Source organism: Eschrichtius robustus, chromosome 4 (genome assembly GCF_028021215.1).
Source record: "Eschrichtius robustus isolate mEscRob2 chromosome 4, mEscRob2.pri, whole genome shotgun sequence".
In the NCBI taxonomy this organism is placed as follows: domain Eukaryota; kingdom Metazoa; phylum Chordata; class Mammalia; order Artiodactyla; family Eschrichtiidae; genus Eschrichtius; species Eschrichtius robustus.
In genome coordinates this window covers 38,571,818-38,596,507 of record NC_090827.1, presented here as the reverse complement: position 1 = coordinate 38,596,507, position 24,690 = coordinate 38,571,818, and the positions used below count along the sequence as shown (strand labels likewise).

The 24,690-nt window shown below is 40.3% G+C and overlaps 1 protein-coding gene across 2 annotated transcripts in view; it reads right to left on the bottom strand.

Annotated features, from left to right (window-relative positions):
- Positions 1-24,690, bottom strand: part of ARHGAP10 (Rho GTPase activating protein 10) — a 326,787-nt gene that overhangs the window by 45,507 nt on the left and 256,590 nt on the right. For both annotated transcript variants that reach the window (XM_068542594.1, XM_068542595.1), the window contains exon 19: positions 7,821-7,971. In XM_068542594.1, coding sequence (XP_068398695.1) covers positions 7,821-7,971 — 151 coding nt within the window. The remainder of the gene's footprint in view (positions 1-7,820; positions 7,972-24,690) is intronic.

Genomic DNA, 24,690 nt, shown 5'->3' with positions numbered 1-24,690 from the left:
AGTAAACTTAACAAAAATTAAAATAATTAGTTAAAAGATGCACAAAATGAGATGTAAAATGTGTCATCAAAGGTATAAAATGTGATGGGGGGAGTAAAAAGATAAATTTGGACACATTCCAAAGCTTTAAGAGGTTACCAACTTAAAATGGGCTACTATTTACGTAAGATGTTATATGTAAACCTCATTGAAACCACAAGGAAAAAAAACCTACAGTAAACACACAAAAGAAAATGACAAAGGAATGTAAGCATAACACACACACACATGTGCGCGCGCACATGCAAAAACCCACCAAGACACAAAGGAAGCAAGAAAGAGAAGAAAGGAACAGAGAAGAACTACAAAAACAGCCAGGAAACAATTAACATAATGGCAATAAGTACATACCTGTTAATAATTACTTTAAATGTAAATAGACTAACTTTGCCCATCAAAGGCAGAACGGCTGAATGGAGAGAGACTCACTTCAGAAGAAAGAGTACACAGGGTCTCAAAGTGAAGGGACTTAAAAAGACATTCCATGCAAATGGAAATGAAAGAAAGCTGGAGAAACTATACTCATATCAGACAAAATGGATTTTAAAACAGACTGTAATAAAAGACAAAGAAGGGCATTACATAATGATAAAGGGGTCAATACAGCAAGAAGATATAAGATTTATAAATGTATATGCACCCAGCAGAGGAGCACCAAGATATAGGAAAGCAAATATTAATGGACATAAAGAGATATTAAAGGCAATACAATAATAGTGGGGAACTTTAACACCTCACTTATATCAATGGATAGATCATCCAGACAGAAAATCAATATGGAAACACTGAATTTAAACAACACATCAGACCAAATGGACTTAATAGATATATACAAATACAGAATATTCCATCCAAAAGCAGAATACACACTCTTTTCAAGTGCATATGGAACATTCTCCAAGACAGATTACATGTTAGGTCTCTAAACAAGTCTCAAGAAGACTGAAATCATATCAAGCATTTTCTCCAACCACAATGGTATGAAACTAGAAATCGATCACAAGAAACAAAAGGAAAAACCACAAAAACATGGAGATAAGCCAACATGCTACTGAGCAACCAATGGCTCATTGAAGAAATCAAAGGAGAAATTAAAAAATACCAAGAGATAAATAAAAACAGAAATACGACATGCCAAAATCAACAAGATGTAGCAAAGAAAGTTCATAGCAATACAGGCCTACTTCAAGAAACAAGAAAAACTCCAAATAAACAACATAACTTCACACCCAAAGGAACTGTAAAAAGAAGAACAACATCGTCCAAAATTAGTAGGAGGAAGGAAATAATCAAGAGTGGAAATAAATGAAAGAGATTAAAAAAACAATAGAAAAGATCAATGAAACTACGATCTGGTTCTCTGAAAACACAAAATTGACAAGCCTTTAGCTAGACTCACCAAGGGAAAAAAAGAGAGGGCTCAACTAAATAAAATCAGAGATCAAAGACGGGAAGTAACAACCAGAGAAATACAAAGAATCATAAGAAACTACAGACAATTACAAGCTAACAAATTGGACAACCTAGAAGAAGTGCATCAATTTCTAGAAACACACAATCTTCAAAACTGAATCATGAAGAAATAGAAAATCTGAATAGACTGATTACTAGTAAGGAGGTTGAAACAGTAATCCAAAAATCTCCCAACAAACAAAAGCCCAGGCAGATGGCTTCACTGGTGAATTCTACAAAACACTCAAAGATTTAATACCTATCCTTCTCAAACTCTTCCAAAAAAACTGAAGAAGAGAGAAATCTTCCAAACACATTTTATGAAGCCAGCATTACCCTGATGCCAAAACCAAACAAGAACACCACAAAAATAGAAAATTACAAGCCAATATCCTTCATGAACACAGATGAAAAAAATCCTCAACAAAATATTAGCAAACGAAATCCAATGATACATTAAATACATTAAGAGGATCTTACATCATGATGAAGTGGGATTTATTCCAGGGATGTAAGATTGGTTCAACATCCATAAATCAATCAACATGATACATCACATCAACAAAATTAAGGATAAAAACCATATGATCATCTCAACAGATGCCAAAAAAGCATTTCACAAAATTCAAAACTCTCAACAAAGCTGGTATACAGGGCATGTACCTTTACATAATTGAGGCCATATATGACAATAGAAAAACAATAGAAAACAATAGAAACATATAAACCCACAGCTAACATCATATCCTAACAGTGAAAAGCTAAAAGCTTGTCCTGTAAGATCAGGAAAAAGACAAGGATGCCCACTCTCGCCTTACTTTTATTCAACATAGTACTGAAAGTCCTAGCCACAACAATTAGGTAAGAAAAAGAAATAAAAGACACCCAAACCAGAAAGGAAGAAGTAAAACTGTCACTACCCACAGATGACATGATACCATATAGAGAAAACCCTAAAGCCTCCACCAAAAAAACAGTTAGAATAAATGAATTCATTAAAGTTGCAGGATACAAAATCAATATACAGAAATCTGTGGCATTTATATACACTAATAGCAAACTACCAGAAACAGAAACTAAGAAAACAATCCCATTTACAATTGCAACAAAAAGAATGAAATACCTGGAAATCAATTTAACCAAGGAGGTGAAAGACCTGTAAACTGAAAATTATAAGGCACTGGAAAGAAACTGAAGAAAACACAAATATATGGAAAGATAGTCCATGCTCATGGATTAGAAGAATTTATATTGCTAAAATATCCATGCTCTCTACAGATTCAATGAAATCCCTATCAAAATGCCAATGGCATATTTCACAGAAGCAGAACAAATAATTCCAAAAATTGTATGGAACCACAAAAGACCCCAAATGGCCAAAACAATCTTGAGAAAGAACAACAAAACTGGAGGTATTACACTCCTTGTCTTCCAACTATACTACAAAGCTATAGTAATCTAAACAGTGTGGTACTGGAACAAAAACAGACACACAGATCAATAGAACAGAATGAGAGTCCAGAAATAAACCTTCACATACATGGATAATTAAATTATGACAAAGGAGCAAATAACATACAATAGAGAATGACAGTCTCTTCAATAAACGGCATTGGGAAAACTGGACAGCAACATGCAAAAGAATGAAACTAGACCACTATCTTACACCACACACAAAAATCAACTCAAAATGGATTAAACACTTGAATGTAAGAGCTGAAACCATAAAATTCCTAGAAGAAAACAGAGGTGGTAACATCACTGACATCGGTCTTGGCTATGTTTTTGTGGATCTGACTTCAAAGGCAAGGGAAACAAAAGGAAAAATAAACAAATGAGACTACATCAAACTAAAAAGCTTCTGCACAGTGAAGGAAACCATCAACCAAATGAAAAGGCAACCTACTGAATGGGAGATGATATTAGCAAATCACATATCCAATAAGGCATTAATATCTAAAAATATCAAAATATATAAAGAAATCATACAACTTAACAACAAAAGCAAAAATAAATAAATAAAACAACCCAACTGAAAAATGGTCAGAGGATGTGAACAGACGTTTTCCAAAAGAACACATAGAGATGGCCAAAAGACTCATGAAAAGGTGTTCAATATCATCCATTGTTAGGAAAATGCAAATCAAAACCACAATGAGATATCACCTCATACCTGTTAGAATGGCTATTAACAAAGACAATAAATAACAAATGCTGGAGAGGATGTGGAGAAAAGGGAACCCTAGTACGCCGTTTCTGGAAATGTAACTTGGTACAGCCACTAGGGAAAACAGAAAACAGTATGGAGGTTCCTCAAAGAGTTAAGAAGAGAACTACCATATAACCCAGCTATTCCTCTTCTGGGTATTTATCCAAAGAACACAAAAACATTAATTCGAAAAGACACATGCACCCCAATTTTCATTGCAGCATTATTTACAATAGTCAAGATATGGAAACAACGTAAGTGTCCATCAATAGATGAATATATATATGTGTACCATACATATTGCATATGTATGCATGCAACTCAGCCATGACAAAGAATGAAATCTTGATATTTGTGACAGCATAGATGGACGTTGGAGGTATTTTGCTATGTGAAGTAAATCAGAGAGAAAAAGACAAATACCATATGATTTCACTCACATCTGAAATCTTAAAAAACAAAACAAATGAACAAAATAAAACAAACACATAGATACAGAGAACAGATTAGTGGTTACCAGAGAGGAAGAGGGTTGGGGAGTGCATGAAAGGGGTAAAAGGGGTCAGGTGTATGGTGATGGCTGATAACTAGACCTGTGGCGGCAATCATTGTGTAGTGTATACAGATGTCAAATTATAAATGCTGTACACCTGAAACTTATATAATTAAAAAAAGAGGTAGGAAGGACATAAATTTGGAGTGGGCAGGTATAAACAAAAACACAACATACACTAAACTTTTTTAGAGTTACTTTACTACCACTTCTAAGGAAATAAAAACACAGAAAGATAACCTGAGAACGAAATAAAAGGAAGCCTTTGATTTTTTCATCTTCTTTTTAGCACTTAGCAGCCTACCTCATATTTTGCTATTTCCCAGCAATTGATGTAGCCAAATCTACTCAGCTTTGAGGTTTGTGAGACTATTAAATGCTATATGAAAATGAACGATATGGCTTCTACAATATAATAAAGAGAATTTCAGAAAAAATTTAACAGCTGCTCTATTTAAAGAAATCTAGCTAGATAATATATCCATTTCAGTTCATCTTAATCATCAACGGAGATCTTTAAGCAAGTAACTAGAATTTTAAAGTCTTCTGAAAATGACAAGTTTAATACCATTAAATCACATGTTAAAAAGGAAAATAAATGAGCCTTGTGTATGCAGTATGGCTAAATGTGCCAATGCCAATTAAAGCCTTTGTTAAAGTAAAGATACTAAGTGTCTTTAATTAAACTTGGGGGGCGGGGTTGAAAAAAACACAATAAAAACGATGTCTAACCAGCAGAGGGTGTCTCTCCTATTTCACACCAGCTAAGCTAGGATTCTCCACTTCTAGGTCTATCCTACTTCAGCTCATGCTAACAGGCTTGCTGACTGCTAATAACGACTTTCTGATCTGCCTAATGCTGAACTGAAACCAATTCTGAGTGTTTTCCAGGGTTGCCTGTTGGGTCCATCGTATGGTTTTGTACCCTACTCAATGCAGAAGAAGAAATAACATACCACAAAACCACTTCACTCAAATACCAAATCTGTGACCAAATCATACAGCTGAAGAAAATCTGCAGTCATCCAAACTAGTTCCCTGAATCTTGGCAAATAATCTACCTAACTTTAAACAAAAATAATTTGCCCTGGATTTTATTAAGTCAAATTTAACTTGTACTACAGTGAATAAATGGGGGGAGGGGAAAGGTGGAAACATACTTGCATTTAAACCTTCTATGGGACTCATAATAAACTAAAAAATTTGGAAAAATCATCAACCAAAGTTGGCTAATAATGCATACCTTAACCAAAACTAGATAAACATGGGAAGTGACTCAACTACCATCAATAAGAAAAAATACATGAAAAGATTAAACTTTTGAAAATTTCAAATAGAGTTGACAATTAGATGACTCGGGCTACCGAAAAACATTTAAGTCCTGGTGATAAGAAGAGATTTTTTTTTTTTTTTTTGAAAGGGTAGAGTTTTCAATGTGCTAAGTAATAACCAATAACATAGCCTTTTAATATCCTTTCCCTGTATGCTTCCTTTCAAAAGCATTTTCACCACCTCTTCATTTATTTCTTTTTTTAGAATATGCAAAATATGGATCCCACTTTGTTCTCCCTGAAATAATTCTTTTTCACACAACTTGAGTTTCACTAAAGCTTAGCTACAAATAATAGGTGGGGGGTGGGGGGGGGAGGAGAGGATAAATAACAGGTTTTAATTGCTTTATCTTATGACCTGTAAGATAAAACAAAATCACCCCATGACCAAAATCATGGGCTTTTCTGATTCTAACAACTTCCCAAAAAATCAAAGGCTGCAATCCAGAAGGATCAAAGTAAAGTTATAACAAGACAAAATGCAGAATAAAACATCATATAGACGGTGAACATAAAAACGGACTATAGGAATTAAATGTTTGTCCATCTTCTTTTTTCCCTTATAATTAAAGAGTTTTAAAGAATTTTTATATGGCCTAAAAATTAGGAGAGCTATGATTATACACCATTTTGAGTATTTCCATAAAAGATGTGCTAAATACCACTTCAGCAGCTTCTTACCCATTAATAATAATCATTCAGCAACCCAATGATCAAAAGATTAGTAAACTATGTACACATGACTGGATATTCTGATTCAATTCCTAAAAGTACCCCCCCAAAGTAGATGTGATTCCCTCTTTGGTCATTTCCTTTATGAAACAGAGTCAATTCAGTTTTGCTCAAGGGCCGACGAGCCCAAGTAGGTATTGTTTTATGTCGCCTTGATTTTGTTCCCGTCCTACTTTCCAACATTTGCCTTGTTCACTAATTTTTTTAACACTTCCACCAGAGGACAAGTGAGATATAAGACAAGGCGCAATTCAAACCAGTCAGCTTTACTTCTTATTAGCAACTCTGTTGAGAGAGTGAACACGAGAAAGGAGAGAGAGAACAAGAAGATGGCTGGGCTCAGAAGCTGAAACTAAGGGCTAAAAGGAAGCTCTGAAAGTACAGGTTGACTTTAATAAATCATGCCCTTTCTCTGGAAAATGAGGACCTGATTGTAAAACTAACGTGTGTGTGTGTGTGTGTGTGTATATGTAATATATTATATAAGTGTTTATTTATATATATATATATATATACACACACACACACACACACACGCACGCACACACTACAGGAGGCATTCTGAGTCCTCCTGTACAGACCCCCTGAGAGTTAGTTAAAGACAGGTGTCACCTGCTTGCATGGGTCTTTGGATATTAGCTATGTGACATTTCATTATACAGCTGCTTATGATGGAGGTATTGTATGTTTCTATCTTCATTTCCTCCTTCCCTTTGACAACCACCTCACACCTCCAAACCAATAAAACCTTGGTAGTTTCGATCTTATTCTCCACGCCAATAACTACGTGATTACAAATCAGCAACTGGGGTCTCGCCATGGCTCACAGCCTTGTTTTGTAGGGATCAGTGTTTAAAATTCCAATTTCTAGGCTCCGGTAAAAACGAGGCAATCTGGCAATACTGAGACAAGGTGGCCACGTGACAACAGAGAGCTGGAACAGGGTGGCTTGGATGGAAAGTAAGGACTTCCACTGGTCAGAGTCCCACTGCAGCTCGGCCCACTCAGCCAAGCCCCTGACCGTGGTCCATTTGCCACCCCACCGCAGGATGAGACACCTGCCTTACAAGAAAGTCAGAAAACCGGGCGGTGCAGAAGCACAGACCCCAGCGCCACAGGGACCCGTGCCTTTGATCTCAATGCATTTAACATCAGACTCCAATGTGCTCCTCTCATGAAAGATCTACTTTCATTTTAGTTCCTCTTCCATTTGTCTCGGGGTTATGTAACCTCACAGGAGGTCACACAAGTCTCCCCAAAAAGAAATTTTAGCTGTCTTTTCAAAGTAAAAAAAAGAACCGTGAATAACAAACACAAAACTGAAACGTGCATTCTCTCCCTGACAAGGAAAGCTTTACCCTCCCTGTTAATCTCAAAAATCATAATCTTAAGGGGAAAAGAAGTTAAAATCCAAAGGATGGAAAACCATGGCCCGCCCTGGGGACACAGGCTTTGCCATATTCTCAACAGACTGTCAAGAAGAAACATGTAATTAACATCTTACCATCTTCCAGTTCAAGACAAAGATTATATACAGCCACGGGTCTCTTAGTCCTCTGGCCCTGTCTCTTCGATTGCCTTGGTGGAGCATTTGGGGGTGACGCTGACAGGGTGACTGGCTCAGGCAGTGTGGCGTCAGGCAGGGTCCTAAAAATCTGCCGTCAAAACATGAAGGACATTAATTGTTTTCCATGAACAGAAACCTGGGTTTTGCAACAGTATACCAGTACCGAACAACATCTGGAGTTCATCCAAAAGGGACTGCTGGGGCCAAAAATCCATGCCTTCAAATTTTAGGTTATTAAGTCATCAGTCTTTATTTTTTAACAGAGATTTCAAAATAAAATTTCTCATTAAAATTAAGTAAAAGCAGCATCAAATCATTATATTTCAAAATAGATTCATGCCCAAACTAAACAAGTATAACCATCTTCACCAGATGTAGACAATACCACAGCTCTTCATCCACAAAGGAAGTAATCGGGATAAAACATTAAAAACAAATATCCCATTCAATTTCACACAGAGTTATATTTATGCCAAAATGCTTGTCTCAATTTTTTTTTCAAACTACATAAACAGAAACATATGATCGCAGATATTTTTTTACACATTTAAAAATAGCCTGTGCTTTACGAAATTACCTTTCGGATTCCCACGAGCATTTTTCAGAAAACGCTTTGTAGATTTTACCAATTCGTTTAATACCTTCCAACTTCTCTTAAATATTTCCCTTCCATTTATGCAACCTAGAGTATCAGCACCTTGATTATCTACAGTGTCATTCATCTATCAGCAATAACAACATTAATTAAAATGTGCTGCTTCTTTGCTTAGCCATATTTTTTTCCTCTTGAGAAAAGCAAACTGTGCCATAAAGGGAAGCATATCACACAGAGGTGATTTATAATAAAATTTTCATAGCTGCCAAGACCTGAGTTCGGAAGCTTCCTGTCCCCAACAACACTGGAGTCCCTTCAGCCCTCAATGAAGTCATAACATAAAATATTTAGACATCACCCTGACACTGTATCTCCAGAGGGCTGATGTTCTAAAGGTAGATGCTCGAAGAAAGCCAGCTAGCATTAAACAAACCGTAAACATAAAACTCACAATAAAAGGCACTGTGTGAAAGCCCCACTGTTACAAGGAGATTATTATTTATGTATTTGAATAAAACCAGGCACATGACCTGTGTGTACGAGTGAGCGTTATCGCATATATGTATCACATTTAATAGCTAACAAACGTGTCAGAGTTATATTCACAGTCTAAAAGTTCTCACCTAAAAACTATTGTATACCAACAGAAATAAACAATTTCAACAGAGCATTAGCTTTATAGTACCATACTGCCCCCTCATGTGTAAACGGAATAAAAAATGGTTTAAATTACTGTGGACAAATATTCGCTAGTGAAAAGCTAATTTTGTGCTCCAACTGGTAACCTGCTAATACCATATTTCCACAGATTTTGTGCTCCAATAGGGCAGTCTGGCAAACAGCAAACTACTCATCTGCCCAAAATCCTCTGCTGTCCCTACCAGAGAATGGACCTGAGGACACAGGGAGGGGGAAGGGGAAGCTGGGATGAAGTTAGAGAGTGGCATGGACATATATATACTACCAAATGTAAAATAGCTAGCTAGTGGGAAGCAGCCGCATAGCACAGGGAGATCAGCTCGGTGCTTTGTGACCACCTAGAGGGGTGGGATAGGGAGGGTGGGAGGGAGACGCAAGAGGGAGGAGATAGGGGGATATATGTATATGTATAGCTGATTCACTTTGTTATACAGCAGAAACTAACACACCATTGTAAAGCAGTTACACTCCAATAAAGATGTTAAAAAGAAAAATCCTCTGCTGTCTAGACTATCATCCACATCTGGATTTATTGCCATCTCTCATTGTTCAAATTAAGGAAGGTTGTGAAGTAGAGGGAACAGGAGAGAAGTTAGGGTGTGAAGAGGATGACAATGGTGAAGGAGAGAAGAAAAGGTGGGAAAAAGAAACTAGCACCTGTGTGTGACCAACACTGGGAACATAGCTCATTGACTTGCGTTCGATCTTTACAAACATGGCACATGGCTCTGGAATGTTACTCGAATAGGAAACCAAACAACACAGAGCCAATATACCAAAGTATAAATAAACAGTGGAAAGGTTATATCCCAAGAACCAGCACTGGATAGCTGAAAACCTTCCGAGCAGCCCTTCCTGGAAGATCGCACAGAGTGAAATGAGGCAAATGCTGACAATGGTTTCCCCTCCCTGCCCCACTCTCCTCCACCACCACACAGGGTGAGGGTGAGGGCAGTAAGGTGTGAGAGCAGCCCCGGTCTGCAGAGCCAGAATACCAAGCAAACCGGGACCCAAGAGTGTGATTCCAATGATCCTGGGGGGCTGATCTGAGACATCCAAGAGCTGGGCCTCCAGAAGTCTCCAGAAGACTTATGACATCGTTCAGTTTACATCAGAGTATCTAGGAGACTATTATTGAGCCATCAAAAAGAAGAAAGTCCTGCTACATGCAACAGCATGCATGAACCTTGAACCTCAGTGAAATAAGTCAGACAGAGAAGGACAACACTTTATGATCGCACTTATATGTGGAATCTTAAAAAAGAAAAAAAAAAAAAAACCAAACTCATAGAAACAAAGAACAGACTGCAGACTGGTGGTTACCAGAGGCAGCTCTGGGGATGCTTGAAGGTGGCCAAAAGGTACAAACTTCTTCCAGTTATATGATAAATAGGTTCTGGGGATGTAACATCCAGCATGGTGAACACAGTTACCAGCACTATATTATATACTTGAAAGTTGCTAAGAGAATACATCTTAAAACTTCTCATCACAAGAAAAAAAAATTTGTAACTATGTGAGGTGATGATGGATGGTAACTAAATTTATTGGGGTAATTTTTCACAATATATACCCATATCAAATCGTTATGTTGTACACTTTCAACTAATACAATGTTATATGTCAATTATATCTCAATAAAACTGGAGGGAGGAGAATATCTAGGAATGGGGACTGGGCTTTGTGTGGGGGGGGGGGTTTGTTTTGTTTTTCTGTGGTTTGTATTTTAAAGCTCCCCAGGTGATTCTTTTGTATAGTCAAGGCTGAGAAATCCCCATTTAGACAGTCATTCCACAGCATTCTGTACTTGTCTTGGATGGACCAAAATCTAAATTGAAACACCAGAAAAATTATTTCAGAAAAAGTGGTACTGGACATATGCAATCAATTCCTTGGATCTTCCCAAGTCCTAATCAGGCATGAAATGTTTCAAAGTTTCTAAAGACCAACCATTCCCTCAAAAAATTCTATGTGTATTAGCATTTCAAAGAGCTAACCTATCATCAAATTAGGTGGTTCGAAAGCACAGAGGCTAACTTGAAAAGGTACTATCCTGGCGTTTAAGTCTTCCCAGCTATGGAGGCTTAGACATATTATTAAAAGAGTGTATCTCATCTTCTCATTTATATAGTGAGAGCCAGAATACTTATGTCTCAAGTTATTACTGGGATTAAATGAGACATTCATAAAGTATTTGGTACAGCACTTGGTACATAGTAACCAGAAGTAAATGGTAGCTATTGTATTTGTAAATATGATCACATCCAGTAAATAGTGATAATAAAAATGGATGCAGACCCTTATTACTCTACTAAACCACTGTTTTGAGAGGTCATTAATTTCTTGAGGTCTTGAATTCCTCAAATTCAGTGTTTAGTTAATCAAAAGTGTTTGCGGAAAAGCTCGTCAAGAAATGGACTAAAGGGAAGCAATAAACAGAGCCTCTTGTCAAAATTCCAAAGTCACCTAGAATCACACAGTTGTTTTGTGTTTCTACTTCCACATTTCAGCACTGAAATTTGAGATTTAAATTACTTTCTCTATCATTCATTACTTAATAAACACCTACTAGGTGGTAGGCTTTCTCTGAAGCACTCCAATATCCTCAAGAACCTTTGAGGTACGTATTGCTCCTCACAGTTTAAAACGATAAAAGCTCAAAGATTAAACAATCAGCCCAAGTCTCCACAGTTTGAAGATGGCACAGTTGGTATCTTAACTCTCAACTCTGATTCCAAAGCCCCCGCTGCCGGTTTAAAAAACAAACAAAATTTAATTCTTAGGGGAAAAATCACCAATTATACTGTTCCGTATCTGTTTAGAAAGAGTAAATCTGGAGATTATAGACTCACCATCATTGTGCTACGTTCTTCTAGATGTTTCAAGAATGCATTACCTTTTATATGCATTTAACCTTGTCTGCCAATGCAACAACCTCAGTTCTCAATTCTTTTTTTTTTAAAGCTATTGATACAAAGGTATGCTCTCATGGTTCTCTCTGAAACATCAGAAATGATTTTAAAAGATACTCTTTTTAAATTCAGAAGAGAAGGAAACACTAAATTATTTACTTTAAAATTTTGTCTTATTTCTTGGCAATCTGATTCTAGAAGTTAAAAGTTAGCTGATCTTGTTCTATGTAGTCAATGTGTGTCTTCTTTAAATATAACACTGATTTTCCAATTCTAGAACCATGGCATGGATGCAAATTCCCATACCGCCCAGGTCTCTTTCCAAAATCGTGTGACTCTCCTAACTTCCCTACATCATGTCACCTTTGTTCTAGGGCAAAAGATGAACTTATCTTAAGGAATAGATCAAGTCTACTCAAAACTTATTTTTTTCAGGGTAGAAAATTTCTTCACTGCACCTACGTATTTACAACATAAGAAAAACTCAAACCAGACAATCCAATGACAAAAAACAAAACTCCACACATAGGTGTGTCAGGTAAGGAAGCGCTTATTCAGGTCTGTGAAGAGTGCTAGCACAAACAAAGTCTGGCACTACTGCTCAGAGTCACAGATTCCTTACACTCAACAACTGGATGTTTATGCCCACAGGACGCAGTCATACATATAAACACCTCCCCAAGTCCTTCCTTCGCACTCTGCTACCAGGGGCCACGTATGGAAATGACCGGTCCACCTCTGCCGGAAATACTTTGCAGAGAACAGGAAACAAGAATGGGCTCTGCAAATTTCACTTTAGTACCCAACTCAAACCTACAGCATTTGATTCAGCTGAATTAATAAATACTATGGGTAAAGGAAATTAAGGGGAATGAGGTCATTCTTTTCTAAAAAGCTGTTTCTCCAGAAGAGTTCAGTGGTGTTTCTTGTGATAAGAAGATTACTAATATGTTTGTATATTCCTGTCATCTTGAACAATGACAGTTGCAACTATTGGGTACTTGCAGTATGGCTGACATTATGCCAAGTACTTGACTTACAAAGATTTGAACCCAGATTTCCTGATTCCAGCATGCATGTCTTGGTCACCATGCCCGCCTGCCTCCGATATTACCCACTCATATTAAGCCCCATTCATATTATGTCCTCTTTGGTGATGTCATATCTCTCATAACTACGTGACCCATAACAGAGGTACAGCCATAAGACAGTTGGAAATTAATGCATACTCCCCTTAGTAAACCTTTAACATGGAAAGGAGGGACAAAATAAAATTTCCAATCTCTTTCCAAAATACATAACGATATTGCTGTACACCTAAAACTAACTCAACATTATAAATCAACTATATTCCAATAAAGTTAAAAAATTAAAAAAATTAAAAATACAGCAAACTAAGGAATACAACAAAAAGGACACAGACTCACAGATACAGAGAACAAACTAGTGGTTACCAGTGGGGAGAGGGAAGGGGGGAAGAACAATCCAGGGGTAGAGGATTAAGAGGTACAAACTACTGGGTATAAAATTAGCTACAAAGATATGTTGTACTACATGGGGAATATAGCCAGTATTTTGTAATAACTGTAAATGGAGGGTCCCCTTTAAAAATTGAATAAAAAATGAAAATTAAAAAAAATTTTTAATAAAATAAAATTACATGACCATAAAAAATAAAATAAAATACATAAATACAAAATGGCCAAATATTTCTTTCAGCTTCAGTGTCTCTAGTGTGTTTAGACAAATACTCATTACCTTGGGGCTGTATGACTCTTAAGTTGCCTCCAAGGTAGCTTGAACCATCCATCTACAGCATAACTTCAGAGTTTAGCTATGGTGGGAACAGTCCACTGAAAGCTCTGAAACCTTTCCAGCTGTCTGTCCTTGAATCAGCACTACCCCATGACTAAATACGGGTCTTTTATAGAAAACTTTAACTAGAATTAATAATAGCGACTGACAGTGAGACAACAGTTGGGTTCAGGCTAGACGCTGGAAATAGTCTAAAGCTTCATGTTTGTTCTGGTTCATCCAAACTCAGAATCTCAGAGCTGAAAAGGCTCCTAGTTATAACTTCAGCCACCCCTGTATTTCACAGAGGAACAAACTGAGGCCCTGTGGCTAAAGATTCGCTCATATTCACAACACCACTAGCGGCAGACCCAGGCTTTATTCCCAGACCAAGGCCTCAACGTCCACTGCTATCTCCCATCTTGCTGGCACCAGCCCTTTCTCTCCAACAGACTGTCCTTTACGCATGTACTTCCTCATCGGGGGAGGCTTTTGCTCAGTAGCTGAAATTCCTCTAAGTGCTCTCACATGCATTATCGGACACAAGGCTCAACACACAGAGCTGTGAGGCTGACACAGTAGCATGTTACAGGGTCTTGTTCGGAGCCCTGCTGACGCCCGTCAGCATGAAACCATTTCCATTACATCACAGGGGAGAGGAAGAAGGGCAGCCAGGAAGAATGAGAGGGGGGGAAGCGGGCAGGAGAGACAGCCAGCCCAATGGGCATCCATCCCACAGGCTCCGGCTTGACAGCGGCCCTGACTTACCATGAGCTTTTTTTTTTTTTTTTTTTTTTAATTTATTTATTTTTGGCTGCGTTGGGTCTTCATCACTGCGTGAGGGCTTTCTCTAGTTGTGGCGAGGGGGGGGCTACTCTTTGTTAGGGTGTGAGGGCTTCTCATTGCAGTGGCTTCTCTTGTTGCGGAGCACGGGCTCTAGGCACGCGGGCTCAGTAGTTGTGGCTCGTGGGCTCTAGAGTGCAGGCTCAGTAGTTGTGGCTCACGGGCTTAGTTGCTCCGTGCCATGTGGGATCTTCCCGGACCAGGGATCGGACCTATGTCCTCTGCATTGGCAGGTGGATTCTTAACCACTGCACCATCAGGGAAGCCCACCATGAGCTTTTTGAAGAATAACTTCAATTTTGGTTTACAACCGAAAAAAAGAAACCAAATTTGGTTTACAACGAATTTATCAATTGGTAGAATTCCTGTTTTGCTTTTTCTTTCTAAGTTTCCAACTTTAATTTCTGGAGACATTTTCTGACCCCTTCCCAAGTGTTAATGGGATATACACAGTGATTTCTGCAGTTTTCTGTGCACTAAATAGAGGAATACATAACTGACTTTGGGTCTTGACTTCAAGCTTTCAGTAAATGACAACCTTTATCAACAAGACTTTATAAAATGGAATGTACCTCAGAACTACCCACCCCAAACCATGGGCATTTTCAGTGACATAAACTGCGGATACAACATCAGTGCCCTGGTCTTCCTAATGTTCAACAAAGACCAAAAGTGGTAATAATAACAGTAATAATAATAATAACTTTGATAACATACTGGAACCAAGTGGTATTAAAGAAATTCGCATATGCTCACAGAGTAACTTTCTCCCCAATCAGTTCATGAGGTGAACCTCTCCTAATTAAGCCAAAGTTGCATCACTCTTACTTTCATGGTGCAAACACATATTCCCAGTTATAAAATGTTGTTTTCTGGTTTACAAACCTTTAAAAACACTCCAGGTGTGGTTTTTATCAATTTGTACCTGCAAACATTTGGGAAACGCAAGCATACACTTTCTGAAGTCAGAAGAAAACACTTTCCCAAACACAGCTGTAACCTGATTTACGTAACACAAAGGTCTACAAATATTCTTAACTGAATGAAGAGCCAGTGCTTAGCTAGAATTTTTTCCCCCGATCAATGTGTCCTTCGCTCACACGCAAACAAAAAGTTTACACTTCTGCGACAGAAATCTAGAATAACATTAAAGAAGCATACTCCGTGTCAACGATAAGGCACACTCCATACATGATATTCCTTTGTTTTTCTTTTCCTCCTCCTTCAATTTAGGTGTACAACTTCTCCCGAAGTTCTTTTTTTTCTCTCTTTGCCACCCTTCGTCTTTCCAGGACTCAAGCCTGCCTTAGAAACATGCGGTCCTAACAGCAGCACAGAGGATCAGAACACAGGAAGCCTAGCATCTGCGGTCCCCAAAGGCCTGGGGGTCTTCCAAAAGAGGCCTCCCCCAGCCAGGGCTAGCTCTGGCCATGACAAAAGCAGGACTCTCCCTCAATGTTCCTTGTGAATCTTTAGACTGAATATGAGTAAACACATTTTTTTGCTTTGGCATATAAGCCATGACCCTTAGTCGTTTGGGTAGGCAGGAATGACCATTTCCCTGGAAAGAAAAATAAGCCCTGGACCTATTAATTCTACAAAAGGAAATGTGTGAATTTTGATCAGTGAAGAAAACACCTCCTGAAGACATGTATATGATTCTATTTATCAGAATCATCTGAAATCTTTTTCCAAGTATATACGCCCCCAGGCATGGCCTACATATTTAAGAGATAATGCAACACGCTTTTTTTTTTTCCTCCCATTTTAGCGATCAGAACAATAAAATGCCTAAAGCAAAACCATGTTTTGAAGGTGGTCAATGGTGGGACTTTATGAGAAGCTGCATGGGGAGGGGTGGGGTGTGCTTTCAGCCTTCATATTTAATCACTGCTCCTAAAATTTATGGGACTAGTTTGGTTTTCATTTTTTAATAATAAATTTCTTTCAAATTATAATTTATCCATGTTACAAAAGTGATAACTAATACATATTACATTCCTTGCAGAAATCCTGATAAACACCAAGAAAACCTCTTTAAAAATGAAAACCACTCATCATCCCACACACAGAGACATTTCAGTTAAAATGTTGATGACTATTTTTCAGAGTTTTTTCTTCCCGTGCAACATCTGTCTCATTTTAAAGAAGTCAGTCCATCAGGACAACTGTATCTGGAGTCCAGGTTCCTAGAATTTACCAGTATGCAGTCCCTAGTTACACGTGAGAGGTGACCTCTGCTATATGCATCTGTTAGGAATAAGCTTTGGACAGGATTCGATTTCTAAACGCATTAGGACTCAACTAGATTTTACCCCCCAATTGAAACGTTTCTAATTAGGGGTTTAGAAGATAGTCGTGCATAGTTTTAAGAACATTCCAAACAGCCCAATGTTTAGATAGACCTTCATGCCTGCCAACTCAACGCTATGTGAAGGTCACACATACTGGGGGCCGACACCAGCCTTTCCTTCAGAGTGTACGATTTATTTTCATAAGTCTTAAATACGATGAAAGCATCAACTATACCGAGTTCCTGCACCTTACAAGGAACATCTCAAAAGGTTAATGCTGAGATTCTTGGATTCCACCTCAGTTTGGAACTTGCTCACCCTCCGTCATTTGCAGCTGTGTTTGAAGTGCCAAAAAGGGAAGATTTCCCTCAACTGATCTCACTTCGCCTAGGACCAGCTTTGACACAACGGCTTCCAATCATGATGAAAAGTGCAATGATGCGTTAAGTGTATTTCTTTAATTGGAAGGACAGAGAACAGTCAGTATAAAACAGCCAGAGGACCACACACACCGAGGAGAGCAGCACCCCTTCATGTTTTGCAGTTGATATTCTAATTATCAAGCGTTTGGCGCTTAACATCAGTATGAAATGTTTAGCACCTGTCAAATTGGGTCATGCACGCTTATCCTTGCCACAAAAGCTTTCAAGATTCCAACACTGTTACCATTACGTATATGTTGATTTACTGGGAGACGAGCATATGTTACGCTCCAGATTTTTATGAAACTTAAATCCCAACATATCAGTGTGGAGGAGCCATCAATGAATGCTAAGATTAAAGGGTAAAAGTCTGCTGGGGGATGGATTCTTAAATCTCCGGGAATCTCCTAATGGATCAATTACCAGCAATTACGAAGAGATCGGTGCATTTACGACTGAGAAATCTGGCAGCCACCAACCATAGCAGTTTCAAAACACGGCTACAGATTCCTTGACATTCTTCCCAGCAAGAAGCAGTGCCTCTGTCTCCTCCCCTTGAATCTGGGCATGCTCCCGCCTGAATCAATCAATAGCACATGCGTCAGTGATTCTCCAGGGCTTCTGATGCTAAATCACAAAAGGCCCTCCGGTGTCTCTGCCTTGTTGGCTGTCACCCTCGGTGTCTCTGCCTTGTTGGCTGTCACCCTCACGCTGCCACACTCTTCGAGGAAGCCCAAACTCCGGGAAGAGGCTGGTGTGCATGACTCTGCTTAAGATTCCCAGAGGAGCCCAGCCTCTGGTCACCCCAGCCCAGGCACTGGATGTGAATACAGAGCCTCCAGATGATTCCAGCCCCCAGCCATTCAAGACCTTCCAGGCGACAGACTTTGAAGAATCAACATCATTTATCTACCACCTCGAAATACATAAGCAGAATCTAATCTTGAAGAAAAGAGTCAAATTACGGAGCATTGTGCAAAACCACTGGCCCTTACTCTTTAAAAAAAGTACCAGTATCACGAATAACAAGAAGACTAAGAAACTAGTTCCAAATGAATGGAGACTAAAGAGACATGACAATTATTAAATACAATGCATGATACTGGATTGGATCCTGCATTGGTGGCATTTTTCTATAATAGGTATCATGTGATGACTGGTTAAGCACGAATATGGATTACCTGTTACGCTACTGTTTCTCAAACACTGATGCATGCACAAGTCACTTGGAGGTCTTGTGAAAGTGCAGATTCCGCTTTTTTTTTTTTTTTTTTTCTTTCTTTTTTTCTTTTTGGCCACGCTGCACGGCATGTGGGATCTTAGTTCCCGGACTAGGGATCGACTCCGCCCCCCCTGCAGTGAAAGTGCAGGGTCTTAACCACTGGCCGGCCAGGGAAATCCCAAGCACAGATTCTGATTTAGCAGGCCAGGGGGTGGGGCCTCAAATCCTCATTTCCAACAAATTCCCAATTTGTGTCAACATGTTGGACTACGGTTACACTTAGAGTTGCAATATATTCAATATAGCAGGGGTCACCAACCCCCAGGCCGTGGCCTGTTAGGAAGGGGGCCGCACGGCAGGAGGTGAGCAGCGGGCAGGAGGCTTCATCTGCCCCGTCGCTCCCCATCGCTCGCAATACGCCTGAGCAATCACCACCACCTGCCGCCGCGCCCCCCGCCCCCGTCCGTGGAAAAACTGTCTTCCGCGAAACCAGTCCCTGGTAAAAAGGTTGGGGACCTCTGCAATATAGTATACGTGCCAAACGTCCTGAACTTGTCCTCGTTTTTAGAAGACACGTGCTTTACAATTTAGAAATGAGAGGTCATGATGTAAGGGAACTTAGTCTCAAACGGTTCAACAACAGTAGCAATAATAATTATATTGTATAGAGTATACAAATGTTTATTGTATTGTTGCAACCTTCCTATGGGTCTGCAATTTTTCAAAGGAAAATTCTGAAAAAGAAAGGGTATTATATAAATTGGTATCAACAATCCTACACGGTTGCTATTTTGATTTCAATGACAAAGATGAGGAAACAGATGCTTGGAGAGCTTAAATAACCTGCGCATAATCATATTACTAACAAAGGGCCCCAAGGCCATAAAGTTAAGTAATGACCTTGCTAATTTATTTGACAAGTATTGTTAAGTACTTGCTATTTGATTGTCACAACTGCACTGCGACTTTGGAGAGTAACTTAACCTTCGTAGGCTTCAGTTTCCTAATCAAGCTGTACCAGACCAGATGACTTCTGGCAACTCAAACACCATGTTATCAACACAAGTCAACGTACCTTTCAATCACTACATTCTTCCCACACTTCATTACAGCAGGACTTTGTCCTCCCTCCATCTTCACGGCAGAATAAAAGGGTAAACATCGTTAGAAACCGTATCCATCCGACCAAGACCAAATCACAGACCTCTGTGAAGTTTTATTAGTTAACCACAATAGACATAATTTCAAAAACTAAAAAAAGTTCAGGAATTAAGCCACATATTTGCTCTGAGAAACAGCATTATCCCTTATTCAGATACCAGACTTAGGTTTCATGAAAGCAGACTTCAAAATATTCTGCATTAAGGTTAAGGATGCTTTCACCACTTCAGGGCCTGAAAGGAAAGCCCACTCAAAGGGCTAAAGATATTTTCAAAAATTTAATCTTAACTCTGTAACCAAAAAATGGTACATGTGAATGGGGCCAGGGATTTCCCTCAGCTGAGGGAAATCTTCTGACAAACAAAGATTCCAAATTAGGCTCTGGATTGACTTCTATTGATAAAAGAATGGTGACCGACTGGAAAAGCAGAAAGGATAACCAGAACTACACAGGTTAACTAGGAACCTGCCAATTAATTTCCTTCGGTCCAGGGCTTTCAGGCTGGGAAACAGATCAACATTCTGTACATCTGCATACTTTTTTTTCCCCCTGTTTTTTTGAATTCACTTTTTAAATGATTTTTTTATGTTATACTGGAGTATAGTTGATTCACAAAGTTGTATTCTCTTCAGGTGTACAGCAATATTTCTAGTGGTATGCCTCAGAGTTCTAGTTCAATATTTGTTACCCGTGGCTTGGTCTGCATCGACAGAAGACACGAAGTCAGGAGAGATACCAAATAATTTCCTGAGCAAGAAGTGCGCCCAAGCAGCCTTCAGCAGTTTGAAAACAAACCAACCAGCAAGACAGGATCTAAAGGGAAAAACTATCGAGCAGTACCTACACGTTTAAAAAGCAGTCATACAGGTACAGTTAAGGGGACTATCTACTTCAGCAGCCACCAGGAAAAGACCAGCATGGACAGTAACACCAGGCTGAGGCCACCACAGGTCACGGCTGGCAAGCCGACGACATCACAGACAGGATTAAATGACACAGAGTGCACCTAGAACAAGGAGGATGCTTATCCCACCTGCACTCCTTACTGACTGGACCAGCCGAGGACACTATATTCCGTCCTGCAGTAAGAGTCACTGAGAAGCAGAATTGTCCCCAGTGGGGTGTAAAGATTCTAGTCACCCATTCCAACGTGCAGCGAGGGTTTCCCCACACCAACAAGCAATTCTCTGACACCCACCAGGCGTCCTACAATTCAACACAATTCTGACACTATCTACCCGCAGCCAGGATCAGATGCCGCAGGTTAAAAGCTGAGTCCAACAAAACTAACTCCTACTTCGGATGCCGTTCACAAGTCCAGGTTGTTACCTGTGCTTCTGATAGACGGGCTGTACATCAGAGGTTCCCACGACTCCCTCTCCTTGGGTTCAATTAATTTGCTAGAGTGGCTCAGAGAACTCAGAAAATCCACATACTCACTAGATCAGCAATTTATTACAAAGTATATTAAAGAGCACGAATCAACAGCCAGATTAGAGAGAGATGCACAGGGCGAGGTCCCAAAGGAGCTTCTGTCCTCGTGGAGTTAGGGGCCTGCAAGGGAGCACGCAGAAGCCTTCTGGTTCCCCAACCTGGAAGCTCTCTGCATCCCCTCCTTTCACGTTTTTATGGGGGCTTCAATACATGGGCATGATTGATTAAACCACTGGCCACTGGTGATTGATTCAACCCCCAGCCCCTCTTCGCTCCCCCCAAATCCGGGGGTGGGAATGACCATTCCAATCCTTTATTCATGGTTGATTCTCTGGCAATCTGCCCCCACCCTTAGGTGCTTTCCGAAAGTCATCTAATTAACATAAGCCCAGTCGTGGTGCAAAGGGGCTTGTCATGAATAGGAAGATACCCATTTCATCTTTATGGCCCTGAAGGGATTTCAGGAACTGAGGACGAGAAATGAGAAGCGAAATATAACAAAGACGCTCCTATTGCTCTTGTCGCTCAGGAAATTCCAAGGGTTCTGGGAGCTGGGAGTCAGGCACTGTGGACAAAGGCCAAATATATATTTCTTAGTATAAACCACATCAAAGAATGTAACCCGGAAGGTAGGAAATTCAAAACAAAGTCGTACAAGTGAAGGACCCCGAAAGAAATCCAACGGGTGCTGTACCAATTCTCAGATTCTAAAAACACTCTCATGTGGAAGAGGGATTCACCTTGTACTTGGCCCAGAGGTTAAACTGGGGCTAATGGGTTGAGATTATAAAAAGGCACATGTCAGCTGAATATGAGGGGAAACAACTTTCTAGACTGGTGAAGTTGCACAACTGCGGGGCAGGTCAACTTAGGAGATACTGAGTTCCGTGTCACCAAAGTTTTACAAGGTAAGAATAGGGGCATTCCAAAAGAGGTTCAAATACTACATGCAGGGCTTGAATAGCTGACCTGTGTATCTACGAGTGACAAAAGACATGCCCATCCCCCAAAGACATTCTCACTCACCAAGCTATGTGAGCCAACTGACTCACTCTTCTCAATACAGAAGCCAGCATGTCAAGCTGCCCTGTCACCCTTTTCTGCTGACAGGGCAACCTTTCCGAATCCCTGATAAACACAGCCTGTGCCATGCCAGGACTTGAACTCCCTTCGTTCCCGACTCCAAGTCGGCCACATTCAGCGTTCTGATTTCATCGGCAGTGCACAGTTATTAACATGTCAAAGGAGAGACCTGGACAGTTCAGGGAGTAATCTCATCTTAATATTCCTCTTAACCTGGTTTTCTCTTTCCCAAAAAAGAACACGCCATATATTAACAAGTACATGAAAAGGCTTTGTAAACTGTTACAATTTCATAAATATATTCATCATAAGGTCATCCTTATTTGGCCCCCAGAAATATTAACTTTATAATTCTTCCACAGACATGTCCAAGAGCATAATAGCCTCCTAGAAGTTTCCTAAGGGCCACAGCACCTATTGGCATTTTAACCTGATTTTCCTATATCACAGTATGCAAAAATATGCAGACACACACAAAAAGACTATACAGGTGCTACAGTCGTACTGAGTACTATTCCCAAGGAGACCTGAGAGTTCCACTGAGAAGTCAAGTCCGTGTGTGGGGAAAGGATGGGAGAGAGAGGAGGGCAGGGAAGGTGGAAATCTTAGCCGGGTAGTGAGAGCTCTAAAATTGCTGTCAATATGGGGAGAATACTATGAGAAGATAATTGATGACCTGCAGAACCTGCACTGTATTTTCATCTTTACAACTTTTATTGTATGAAAGATGCATATAACATTTGTTCTGTAAATACATAACCTTTAAAAATATTCCCTTTTCGGAACCCTCCTACACTGTTGGTGGGAATGTAAATTGGTACAGCCACTAATGAGAAAAGCTTGGAGGTTTCTCAAAAAACTAAAAATAGAGCTACTGTATGATCCAGCAATTCTGCTCCTGGGCATATACCAGGAGAAAACCATAATTCAAAAAGATACATGCAGAGACCTTCAAGATGGCGCATGTAAGACACGGAGATCACCTTCCTCCCCACAAATACATTAGAAATACTTCTACATGTGGAACAACTCCTACAGAACACCTACTGAACGCTGGTAGAAGACCTCAGACTTCCCAAAAGGCAAGAAACTCCCCACGTACCTGGGTAGGGCAAAAGGAAAAAGAAAAAACAGAGACAAAAGAATAGGGACAGGACCTGCATCTTTGGAAGGGAGCTGTGAAGGAGGAAAGGTTTCCACACACTAGGAAGCCTCTTCACTGGCAGAGACGGGGGGTGGGCTGGTGGGAAGCTTCGGAGCCACAGAGGAGAGCGCATCAACAGGGGTGCAGAGGGCAAAGCGGAGAGACTCCCGCACAGAGGACTGGTGCCAACCAGCACTCACCAGCCCGAGAGGCTTGTCTGCTCACCCGCCGGGGCGGGCGGGGGCTGGGAGCTGAGGCTCGGGCTTTGGAGGTCAGACCCCAGGGAGATGACTGGGGTTGGCTGCGTGACCACAGCCTGAAGGGGGCTAGTGCGCCACAACTAGCCGGGAGGGAGCCCGGGAAAGAGTCTGGAACTACCTAAGAGGCAAGAGACCATTGTTCCGCAGTGCACAAAGAGAGGGGATTCAGAGCACCGCCTAAATGAGCTCCAGAGATGGGCGTGAGCCTGGCTATCAGCCCGGACACCAGAGACGGGTATGAGACACTAAGGCTGCTGCTGCAGCCACCAAGAAGCCTGTGTGCAAGCACAGGTCACTATCCACACCTCCCCTCCCAGGAGCCTGTGCAGCCCGCCACTGCCAGGGTCCCGTAATCCAGGGACAACTTCCCGGGAGAACAAATGGCGCGCCTCAGGCAGGTGCAACGTCACGCTGGCCTCTGCCACCACAGGCTCACCCGCATTCCGTACGCCTCCCTCCCCCAGCACGAGTGAGCCAGAGCCCCCTAATCAGCTGCTACTTTAGCCCCGTCCTGTCTGCGGGGGGAACAGACACCCTCAGGCAAACTACACGTAAAGGTAGGGCCAATCCAAAGGTGAATCCCAGGAGCTGTGCGAACAAAGAAGAGAGAGGGAAATTTCTCCCAGCAGCCTCAGGAGCAGCAGATTAAATCTCCACAGTCAACTTGATGTAGGCTGCATCTCTGGAATACCTGAATAGACAATGAATCATCCCAAAATTGAGGCGGTGGACTTTGGTAGCAACTGTAGACTTGGGGTTTGCTTTCTGCATCTAATTTGTTTCTGGTTTTATTTTTATCTTAGCTTAGTAGTTACAGTGTATTATCATTGGTAGATTTGTTTATTGATTTGGTTGCTCTCCTCCTATTTTTATATACTTTTTTTCCTTTTTCTCTTTTTGTGAGTGTGTATGTGTATGCTTCTTTGTGTGATTTTGTCTGTAT